The sequence below is a fragment of the Cnephaeus nilssonii genome, assembly GCF_951640355.1.
Source record: "Cnephaeus nilssonii genome assembly, chromosome: 16".
Taxonomy (NCBI): domain Eukaryota; kingdom Metazoa; phylum Chordata; class Mammalia; order Chiroptera; family Vespertilionidae; genus Cnephaeus; species Cnephaeus nilssonii.
Window position 1 is genome coordinate 56,971,458 of NC_137087.1, and position 11,414 is coordinate 56,982,871.

General features: G+C 54.3%; 1 protein-coding gene across 1 annotated transcript; it reads right to left on the reverse strand.

The window, feature by feature from the left end:
- Positions 1-350: 350 nt before the first annotated feature.
- Positions 351-11,197, reverse strand: CYP2E1 (cytochrome P450 family 2 subfamily E member 1; the record flags this gene model as incomplete). Its single annotated transcript, XM_079793274.1, has 9 exons — positions 351-541; positions 1,244-1,385; positions 2,059-2,246; positions 5,427-5,568; positions 6,927-7,103; positions 7,530-7,690; positions 7,994-8,143; positions 10,024-10,183; positions 11,021-11,197. The coding sequence occupies 9 exons, from the start codon at positions 11,195-11,197 to the stop codon at positions 351-353; spliced, it is 1,488 nt and encodes a 495-aa protein (XP_079649400.1).
- Between the last annotated feature and the right edge of the window lie 217 nt (positions 11,198-11,414).

The following is an 11,414-nucleotide window of genomic DNA, read 5'->3' on the forward strand; positions in this document are numbered from 1 at the left end:
AACCCAGACTCGGTTTGAACAACAGGCCCAATGGCATCCTTATCCTAATCCCAGAACTTGTGACTATGGTACCTCACCCAGCAAAGGGGCCTCTGAATATGTGGTGAGGGTCTTGGGATGGGGAGACTGTCCTGGGCCGTCTGGGAGGATCCCTAAAGAGGGAGGCAGGATGGTCCGTCAGAGAGAGACTGGAAGGTGGTACCACCGCCGGCTTTGGAGCATGACCTGTTTATTGAGGACAGTGTGTGCCCCGTGTCCGGAGGCTCTGCATCCCTAGTCGCTCCCCCCTCGCTAGCGCAGTGGAGAGCGGCTTCCTCATGCCCCTTTACCATCTTCAGAGCACACGTGCCTCACTCTCGTGAGCGGGGAAGGAGACAGAGTTTGTAATCAGGCGGGATGCTGGCAAACCCATTCACGACGGGGGTGAGGTCAATATCCTTGGGGTCGACGAGAGACTTCAAGCTGAAGTGCTGAAGAATGGCGGTGAAGAACAAAAACAACTCCATGCGAGCCAGGCCTTCTCCGACACACACCCGCTTCCCTGCAGTGACAGTACACATGAGACAGGCGGGAGGAGGCGGGAGTACACCCCCGTCCAGCAGGATGGACCCTCTCTGCCCGTTGAAAGGAAGCACAGAATGTATTTCAGGATAAGAGTATCAGTACCACATACTCAGGGACCAGCCTTCACACACCTCAACCACCAGGACGCAGCTGCCTAAACCCATGGGAGGTTAGAGTATGCTCTCTGCCCACCCACGTCCCCCAGGCAAGAAGCAATGCTGTACCATCAGGTGTTAAAGTTACCGAGCTGGTTATAGGACCTTCCCTCACACCAACAGCTGAGAGGAGAGCTGGGGAGGAGGCCCAGCCCAGAGGTGACAGCCGGGAAAGGCTGAGGGTCCCATGATGGTCCAGGTAACCAAAGGTTACATTCTGTTTAATAACAGAGGATTAGGTAATATCGTTTTTGAAAGATTTTTTTTTTACTAAGTTCTATTAAATAAAGAGTTTTAGCCCTGAATGAAGTGAACTATTTACTGTTCAGAAAGACAATTCATCCACAACACCTCATTCCCAGGACTCCTGGTGAGAACATTAACCTCCCTGAACAGGGAGGCACACATTGTGAATAGAAATGAAAGACGTGGTGCAGGTCTGAGATGATGGCAGATGACCCGGGGAGCAGAGGACTGGAATTCGGGACAAATCCTGGGAGGGGGCTACAGTGCACTCATCTTACCTGCGGAAAATGCCTTGAAATAGTCACTGTGCTTGAACTTCCCTTTTTCATCCAGAAAATGCTCTGGCTTAAACTTGTCTGGATCAGGGAATTCTTTGTTATCAAACAAGACGGAGTCCAGTGTTGGAATTAGGGTTGTGCCCTAGAAGAATAAAAGCGTTCTCAGTCAAGTTAGCAACGCATGGGCTTTGATCTGGGGGCCCCCCGGGAAGAAGAGGGCTTTGCATTTTACCTATGCAAGAGAGAAAGTGTTAAGCGGGGACCAGATAGGAAAACTCAGGGGTCAGGTCTAACTAGCAGTGAGAGCGCTAACCTTTTCACTGGAGTAAAGGGCTGGCTGTTGCTGTTTGTTTTCTGCTGTTAGAATATCCCACCAAAAGCCCTGGCCAGTTTGTTTGGCTCAGTGGATAGAGCATTGGCTCACCGACTGAAGTGTCCCAGGTTCAATTCAGGTCAAGGGCATGTACCGTGGCTGCAGACTCCAGGCACTTGCAGGAGTCAACCAATCGATATGTCTCTCTCACATTGATGTTTCTCTCTCCCTTCCACTCTCTCTAAAAATCAATGGAAAAATATCCTCAGGTGATACCACCAACTCCAGGGACTACCTCAGGAGCCCATTTTCCATATTTCCCCGACCTCTGGTCACCAGGTCCATGTGAGGCCTGCTAGGGAAGGGGCCCTCTGCAGCCGGGGGTGGCCGAGCCACATCTGCCAGAAGGAGGTGCCTTGTGCCCTCCATCCTGTCCCCGGGCAGGACAGTGGCTGAGCTGGTAGGATGGTACTCGGGGTGTGCAGTCCAGCTCACATCTGACCTTGGGGATGACGTAGCCTCTGAACACTGTGTCCTGGGTCGCTTCATGATTCAGGTTGGAGGGCAGGAGATTGACGAACCGCTGAATCTCATGCACCACGGCGTCCATGTAGGGCATCTCTAGCTTGTCCTTGATGGAAGGGATGCGGTGTGGCCCAATCACCCTGTCAATTTCTTCATGAAGTTTCTCTGCCAAGGTATGAATGGAAAGGTGAAAAGGACTGACTCTAGGCTGGCTCAGCAGCCAGCCAGCCAGCCATCTAGGGAGCCCTCCAGGCCAAGAGTGCTTCAGGGTGCCAGGAGCCTTGGATTGTTGGACAACCCCTCCACAAATGTCAGTAAGAGCTAAGCTCGCCAGGTTCTAGTCTACAGCATGTTTTGGCATGCACTCTTCTTAAAATTATTATTGAGGTAACATCGGTTTGTAGCATTATACAAGTTTCAGGTGTACAATGTTAAAATTCAACATCTGTATGTACTACACTGTGCTCATCACCATCCATCACCATCCAATTAACCCCTAACCCAGGGGATATTAACACCCTATCATGTATGTGATTTGCCAACATCTTTTCCCATTCTGTAGGTTGCCTTTCATTTTGTACTGTGCAGAAGCTTTTTAGTTTGACGTTCTATTTGTTTATTTTCACTTTTGTTTCCCTTGTCTCTGGAGTCAAATCCATAAAAACATCACTAAGACTGGTATCAAAGAGCTTAGTACATGCCTTCTTCTTCATATGTTATGGTTTCCGGTCTTAGGCTCAGTTTCCTATCCACTTTGCATTAATTTTTGTGTATGGTGCAATGCAGTGGTCTAGTTTCATTCTTTTGCATGTGGCTATCCACTTTTCCTAACCCTATGTAACTATACAGATCCCGTCCTTTCCATCTCCCTTTTATGTTTTTGTTGCCACAAACTATCCCATTTTATTCTGTGAGCTTGTTACTGAATTGAAATAGCTATCGTTATTTTTATTTTTAATGTGTTCCCCCTTTAACCGTCACGCTGTAATTTAGTGTTAAACACCCCACTCTGAAATAGCTTTGCAATTTTCTGATTCCGTCTGTCTCTTTGTCACCTGACTTGAAGTTGTGTGTAGTTTCCCTCAGGGAGAAGAGCTCCTTACATTTCTTACGATGAAGGTCTAGTGGTGGTGGTGAGCTCCTCAGCTTTTGTTGGTCTGGGGAGGCCTTTCTCTCCTTCCTATCTGAAGAATACCTTTGTGGACAGAATCTTCCTGGCTGGCAGTGTTTATTTTTCAGTATTTTGAATGTCATTTTACTCACTTCCGGCCTGTGGAGTTCTGCTAGATTTCTGCAGACAGCCTAATGGGGGTACCTTTGTAAGTTACTATCCCCCACCCCACCCCCAGTTGCCTTTAAAATTCTACGTCGTTAACTTTTGACAGTTTTAATATAATGTTTTGGAGGAGTTCTTTTTGTGTTGAGGTAATTAGTTGTTTAATAGCTTCCTATACTTGTATGCCCAGCTCCTTCGCCAGGTGTGGGAAGTTCTCAGCTATTATTTCTTTAAATTAGTTCTCTGTTCCCTTTTCACTCTCTTCTTATTCTGGGATACCAAGTATCCCATGTTCCTTTTTTTTTTTTTTTAATGAGTCAGTTAGTTCTCTCAGAGTTTCTTCATTTTTAAAATCTTAGGTCTCTCTCCTCTTTCTCGTGATCATTTCTAGATTTCTGTCTTCTCTCCCCTGGGGTCTGCTCTATTCCAAGGGCTTTCTGGTTGAGTCTTCACCTCATGTACTGAGTTCTTCGGCTCCAGGATATCTGTTTGGTTCTTTTGTAGAGTTTCAGTCTCTTTGGTAAAGCGTGCTTCTGTTCATTCATGTTACTCCTCAGCCTATTAAATGGTCCTTCGGAGTTTTCTTGTAGCTCGCTGTTTCTTCCTGCCAGCTATTTTGAACTTGCTGTCAATTCGGTGACAATCTTCTGTGACTTTAAGTTTGACTTCTGGAGAATGCTCATTCTCATGGTGTTTGATGAGTTGTTCCTCTGCCTGTGCATCTGAAGTAGCCAACAGTTTTCTTATTTAGGTAAGGCGTTGTTTACTTGAATTCCAAGATCCAACAGGTCGGCAATTGGAGGCCTTCTTCTGCCTTCCAGTAGGTGGCGCTACAGCACACGTTTTTTGTTTCTCTTATCTGAGTTGCTTCAGGTTCCAGAGGTGGCACGTTCCCCCTCCAGTGCCTCTGCCAGAGGTGCAGCCCCTGCTGTTCTTAATGCCGCTGAAGTTGCCGGCGCCTTGCTGCTGCTGGTGTCATTGCGGTAATGGGCATTGATGTCAAGGTCACGAGCCTCTCCGCTACCACCAGGCTTGTCAGGTTTGAAGGCGCCACCACAGTCACAGGTAGGGGCTGAGGCCCTGGGCTCCCCTTTGGCAGGGGGGCTGGGGTTGCAGGCCCGACCTCCACTATCACTCGGTTCCTGATCAGGACCAGTCCAGCTCTTGTCTTTATGCCAGAAATAGAGACTAACAAAGTGGTCTTGGAAATTTCTACTGGGAGAGGAATCTCTGTGTTAACGGCGTCTAAGAAGTCTGGCAGTGAATGGCGGAATGGAGACAGACATGCATGTCTACCGCTTGGAGAACTCCTAGGAAGCAGGAGTCCGAAGCCCCCGTTTTCCTCGGCAGAGGTAGCGGCCACCTTTGGCAAGGTGCTTGGCCTCTTGGGGTCTGAGGTTTCCTGTGGGCCTGCCCAACATGCAGCATGAACTGCAAAACTACGTCCAGCGTGGCACCAGAAGAAAAGCGTAAAACACGTACAACAACACAGATTGTAAGCTGGTACTCAGCACACGTTAAATGTACCAAGTCACGCCCTGTAGGCGCTTCCACGGCACAACCTTCCACACGGCGGCAGCCGTGCCTCCCCCAGGCACCCTGAGCCGCACCCAGAAGGAGTGAAGGATTCCAGGGCAGCGGGCAGCCTTGGGAAGCTTCTCCCCACGGCTTCTCTCCTCTGACCCGCATTCCTCCTCACCCCGGCCCGGCCCGCCCTCCCTGCTCTGCCCAGAAAGGGGGGGGGGGGGCGCAATGCAGGCATTATTTTCAGGGTCATAAACAGGCCCTACTATGGAGCAGAATGCAGACGGCATCGCGTTTTCCCAACCTGGTGCTGGCTCTCCTTTCCTGTGATCCGGCTGTCAGTGGGGCACGGGAGGACGGGTGTTCAAGAGTGCCAGGTGGCTGTCATGCACAAGGACACGTCCCCGCAAAGAACGTGTCCGATGCCCCGCCGGGGTTAACAAGCAGCGCCACTTGCAGACGGAAAGCTGAAGCCTAAAGCGTAGGCCGACCGCCCGGGTCAGACAGCCACGGGGCCCTGGGCTCCTTGCCTGCCGTTTACGTACCTTCCACCTCTGGGTGCTTCATGAGAACCAGGAGCCCGTATTTCAGAGTGGCGCTGGTGGTCACTGAACCTGCAAAGAACAGGTCGGCCACGGTCGCGGCGATGTTGTCCAAGTTGTACCCCGGCTCTGCTTTGTATTTTTCCTGTGGGTGTCAGGGACAGACAGGTAAGGGGACGAGGAAGAGACCCTTGCGCCCCTGAGCCGCACAGAAGTCGCAGCCCCGCCAGCTCCACAGGGAGGAAGGGGCGGGCGTGTGCACGGCCAGCCTGAAAGGTGCGGGGCAGGGCTCCTGGCCCGGGCGTGGGGCTCTGTGCGCTTTTATAGCACCGAGGGCTGTCCCGGGGGCGAGGCTCTCCCTGGTCCTGGGCCATGACCTCCTTCCGCCGAGGGCTGAGCTGTGGGGCCTCTGCTACGACCCAGCGCCTTTGGGTCCCAGGAGGCAGGGGAGCCAAACACCTGGGAAGGCAGGGAGAGGGGTCCCGTGGATGGAGGAGATGCTCAGATAACCTGGGGCCATTACCCAGGGAAGTCACATGCTGGTCTAGAACCACAGGGACATCAAAGGACAGAGGTGAAGTGTGACCTATCTGGGTTGGGGGCCCCGAGAAGCGGTCAGGTAGACAGATGCTGGCGAGGCCTGGAGCGCCTTGAAGCCATGCACAACTGGGAGATCACATGCTGACAAGGAACGCGAGGGCCTCTCCCCAGCTGGGACGCAGTCATGATAAGGAGCACCGTGTGGCTCAGCTGGTTGGGCATTGTCCTAGGCACCCAAAGGTTGCTGGTTCAATTCCCAGTTAGGGCCTGTGCCTAGGTTTCGGACTTGATTCCCTGTGGGGGGCGTGCAGGAGGCAGCAGATCGATGTTATTTTTGTGGGTTTTTAAAAAAATATTTTATTGATTTTTTACAGAGAGGAAGGGAGAGGGATTAGAGAGCTAGAAACATCGATCAGCTGCCTCTTGCACACCCCCTACTGGGGATGTGCCCGCAACCAAGGTACATGCCCTTGACCGGAATCAAACCTGGGACCCTTCAGTCCGCAGGCCGACGCTCTATCCACTGAGCCAAACCAGTCAGGGCAGCAGATCGACGTTTTGCTATTACACCCATGTTTCTCTCTCTCTCTCTCTCTCTCTCTCTCTCTCTCTCTCTCTCGCCCCCTTCTTGCCTCCCTCTTTAAAAATCAATTAGAAAAAAAAAAAGCATGGTCTGGAGGGAGCAAATGGGAGGGGTCTCAAAGTGTGTTCCACAGCCCCTGACAGCTTCCCCAAGTGAGACCACAGGGGACGGGTGTGAGGTGTGGAAGGCTGGCTGTGTGGGGGCAGCGTGTGTGGCCACGCCAAAGCCAGTGCATTCGTGTAAAACCCAAAGCATCAGAATGGACCCAGTGTGGGCAGTCTGGGCACCAGCAGTGCAGGTTATAATATAAATCTGACCCCCCCCCAACCAACCATCTCGGAGCACCAAGCACTCAGCTTTCCGGGCACCGTGCAGGGTACCTTCTCCATCTCCATGAGCAGGCGGTCACTGAAGTCCCGGGGGCAGCTGGGGTCCAGGGACTGCCGGTGCTCCTTCACTCTGGCCAGCGCATAATCTTTTAGTTCAGACACATTTTTCATTAATTTTCTATGGCTTCCAGGCAGGTAGTTGAGAAAGCTTGGAAAATTATTATGAAGCTAGAACAATAAAGAGAAAGGAGAGAATTTCTTCCTATATATATTTCCCCCCCCTGGATGCAACATAATTTTGTGTACTGGACGAATTTCCTCCCAACCTGAATGTATGGCTGCTCCTATTGGATTCTGTGTATTATTTGAGCACCCCTCTTCCTCTCTTAGGCAGTGCTCCTTCGGTGGGGGATGTGGACACAGCGCACGTGTCCAGTGGGAACTAATTTTAAAGGGTGAAATGGTGAGTGTCCGCAAAGGCAGCAGGGGGGCCCACGGAGGCCTCCAGAAGGAATACTCAGGACAGGAGTCCTGGCTTTAGCCGGCCTGTCTGTCCGTACACCCCGAGTTCCCCCCTCTCCTTTTTCCAATGGAATCGATGTAGCTGAAGATGAGTGCCAGCTAAGGAATGCAAAGGGGAGGCAGTGGCCTCACCAGCAGCCAGGGCGTGCTGAGCAGGTACAAGTTGTCGTTGAACAAGGTCTGCAGCCTCAGACAGGTCCTGTCCTCGTAGTCAAAGTGCTTGCGGAAGAGGATGTCGGCAATGACATTGCAGGGCGCGCAGCCCACCACAAAGGTGGGGTCGAAGGGCTGGCCTGGAAGACGGGGGACTGTGAGCGGGAGCGCCGGGCCGGCTCCTGTGAGGAGCCGCCCTCAAAACAGGGCAATTCACGGAAGATAGGGATGCTAGGACCTATTGGGGTTCCTGTACTTCTCGGTGATTCGGGTGTAACAGTGACACACGCGATCACCACTGCTGCTCCCCCTGCGATGCAGAGAGGACCCCGCGTGTGGGAGGATGAAGGTGGCCTTTCTGTGCACCCAGCTGCTGCAGGGCTGTCCTGTGACCCCTGTGACCCCCGTGACCCCGGGGCCCCGGCCAAGGCGGCCACACGCACCCTCGGTCTTGCGGAGTGCCTCCAGCAGGAAGGGGATCTCCCTCTGGATCCGGGCCTCGTTGCCCTCCTTCCCCATCCCGAAGTCCCGCAGGATGGTCAGGGAAGACCGCCGCGTTTCCTTCCAGGTCGGGCCATTATTGAAAGTAATTCCTACGGAAGGGGGACGGCGCGGGGTTACTGCCAACGCCCAGACCCGGCGCCAGGGGGCAGCGGAGACGCGCGGGTTCCCCTGCCCGCCTCGGCCCGCGACTGCCCGTCCCGGTCGCACCTGTGCCAAGTGTCCAGTGGGGATTCATTTTGAAAAACATATATATATATTTTTTATAGATTTCAGAGAGAAGGGAGAGGGAGAGATGGAAACATCAATGATGCCAATCACTGATCGGCTGCCTCCTGCACGCCCCGTCCGGGGGATCGAGCCCGCAACCCGGCATGTGCCCCGAAGGGGACTAGAACCGGGACCTCCTGGTTCCTGGGTCGATGCTCAAGCCCTGGGCCGGGCTGGCTGGGTCCGGGGACTAACTTTATTTTCTTTTCTTTTATTTTTATTTTTGGGGACTAACTTTAGAGAGGTTAGCAAAGGCGTCCCTGGGTCCATGTCGGCTCCCGGCGCCGTCTGTGCGCGCCCGCAACTCACTCCGCCTTTCCTTTTCCGCGGGGGGCCTTCCCCGCGGCCACCTCTCGCCTGGCTAGCGACGGATTCCCGCCACGCCGCTCTGTTGTCATTGATTGTCACCCTCCCGCCGCAAGTACGTCCCCTCGCCACGCTGTGGCTTCACCGTGTCCTTGCTAAGCCAGGGCCACAGGGCCACGGGCTCCCGCGCGCACGTGAGGACGGCTCCAGCGCTGTCCCCTGGCGCACGGGCACTGGTCTGGGACGGCGGGGTGCGGGCAGGGAGGGCGGTCCGTCGGGGGGCAGCACCGGGCGCCCGTGTGGAGGCCCCGCGCCAAGTCGAACGCACAGATGAGCGCCGAGGTGGGGGTCCCGGTTCGGCGAAGCTGGTCTGCGCTTCAGTTCGTGTGGGACTTGGCGCAGCCGGGGCGCAGGGCAGAGGCGTGGCTGCAGGGGGCGGGGCGGAGTCTGGGGAGACTCGTCGTCCAAACTCGGGTTTCCATGGGAACGAGCAAGGGATGGGAGGGACCAGAGGTCAGAGGCCAGGGCCCTGGGGGGTGCCTCCTGCGGACCTTGAAGCCGCCAGGGAGAGCAGCACAGAGGGAGCGGGGTAGACCACAGCAGGGAGCAGGCGGCAGATTTAAAATGTTACGGGGGAGGGGGGCGGATAAAATAAAATAACATAATAAAATAAGTTAAATAATATAATATTATAACAAATAATAAAATAAAATAAAATAGCTCAGCTGGGCCGAAACCGGTTTGGCTCAGTGGATAGAGCGTCGGCCTGCGGACTCGAGGGTCCCAGGTTCGATTCCGGTCAAGGGCATGTACCTTGGTTGCGGGCACATCCCCAGTGGGGTGTGTGCAGGGGGCAGCTGATCGATGTTTCTCTCTCATCGATGTTTCTCTCTCATCGATGTTTCTGACTCTCTATCCCTCTCTGTTCCTCTCTGTAAAAAATCAATAAAATATATTTAAAAAATAAAATAGCTCAGCTGGCGTGGCCCAGCGGTTGAGCGTCAACTTATGAACCATTGGGTCACCATTGGAGTCTCCGTGGGGCACATGCCTGGGCTCCACCCCCAGTAGGGGGCGTGCAGGAGGCCGCTGAGATGGATTGATGCTTCTCTCCCTCTCTCCCTCCCCCTTCCTCTCTGAAATCAATAAAACACATATTTAAAAAGAAAATAAGATAAAAGTCTGTCCTGCTGTCAGGGCGCTGCAGGCCCCGGTCACAGCCGCTTTCGTGACGATGCCCGTTGTGCGACGACTGAGTGAAAGTACCGACCATGCCCTGCACGGACTGGCATCGCTTCGCCTTTCTGACTTTACTGTTGCTTGTTGCTGTTGCTTCGGCCCCTGCCAGGCCCCAAGCACCCGCCCCGGGCATCGTGAGGAGAGAAGCGGGAGGTACCTTGGTTCTTGTGGACCCGGTACGCGTGGATTTCTCCTCGGCCGGAGAACTCGTTCTTGTGCTGGAGCAGGACCTCCTTGACGGCCTGGTAGCCGTGCAGGACCACGACGCGGTTGGAGCCCAGGTACAGGGTGAACACCGGCCCGAAGCGCTCTGCCAGCTGCGCGACCACAGGCGGGGAGTGAGGGACCCCCAAAGTCATTGCTGTCGACCAGGAGAACCCAGAGGGATCCGGGGAGGGCCTGTGCCCAGCCTGATGTGGGAAGTCTGGTTCCCGGACACCTGCCCGCTTAGCCATCCCCACCCGGCCGTGGCTAAGTCCCTTCCCCGTGGGCCTGCTGCCCCTGTCCCTCCCCGGAGGCCACTTTGCCCACATCTGCCCTGTCACCCTCACAGTTTGCTGTTTCCAGTCAAGGTCACGGGCCCCAGGGCACTGCAGGGGGACCGAGAGCCCGCACCCTCTTGACCCCTGGGGGCCCCCCCACCCCGTGGTGCATAAAGCACCATCAACACCTCTCTTAACGAAAACATTTTCCAAGCCTGCCCCCGTGCTGTGTGGCATTCTTTTACTGACTCATTTAGTAGATTTGTCAGCTCGTTTCGTTTTCAGATTTGCTAGCTCATCCACTGTTCACCACCATCATAGGAGGGAGGAGGTCTGTCTCTGGCATCGACAAAGAACCCCAAGTTGACACCAGCCCTTGTGCACCTGGTGTGAATGCATGACACCACGGATGGCAGTGGCCTCCCCACCAGCCAGTGACGGCGGCGGTTAACACTCGGCTCAGGCAGGGGCCTCCAGGGCCCACGGCCGATCCCATTCGTGCTCCGTGCCCAAGCTCTACCACCAGCTAAATATTTTGAATATTGCTCTTGGACACTACCGTTAGTTCAGTTCATTCGGAACAGTGTGTCTGACAATGAGTTGAATGCACACGTATTCCATCCAATTCCCAAATTCTCCCCCCCCCCCCCAAATCAGCACTATTCCTCTTACCCTGGCGAAGGATTTTGGCACGTCGTTGAGTTCCAACTGAAATACATTCCCAACAATGGGCAGTGGGAAAGGGCCTGGGGGCAGTTTCCTGCTGCTGTACATCTGCTTCCAGAGGAAGGCGCACAGCAGGGCCGTCCCCCATACCAGCAGGGCGACCGTGACACCCAGGGCAGTCATGGCACCTGCCGCGGTCTCCGCCGAGCTCCAGAGCGCTTCTGCGGGAAGACAAAGCTTTTATAACTCGCCCTCGAGAAGGCGGGTGACTGGCCAGCCAATGCCACCTCCCTTCTCCTCTGGCCCAAGACATTAGTTTATGATTAGCTGCCGTTGGCCATCCTTTCAAAGGCTGATTTCCGTAGTGACTGCCTCTGAGAAGCCGCATCCAGGCTCTGTC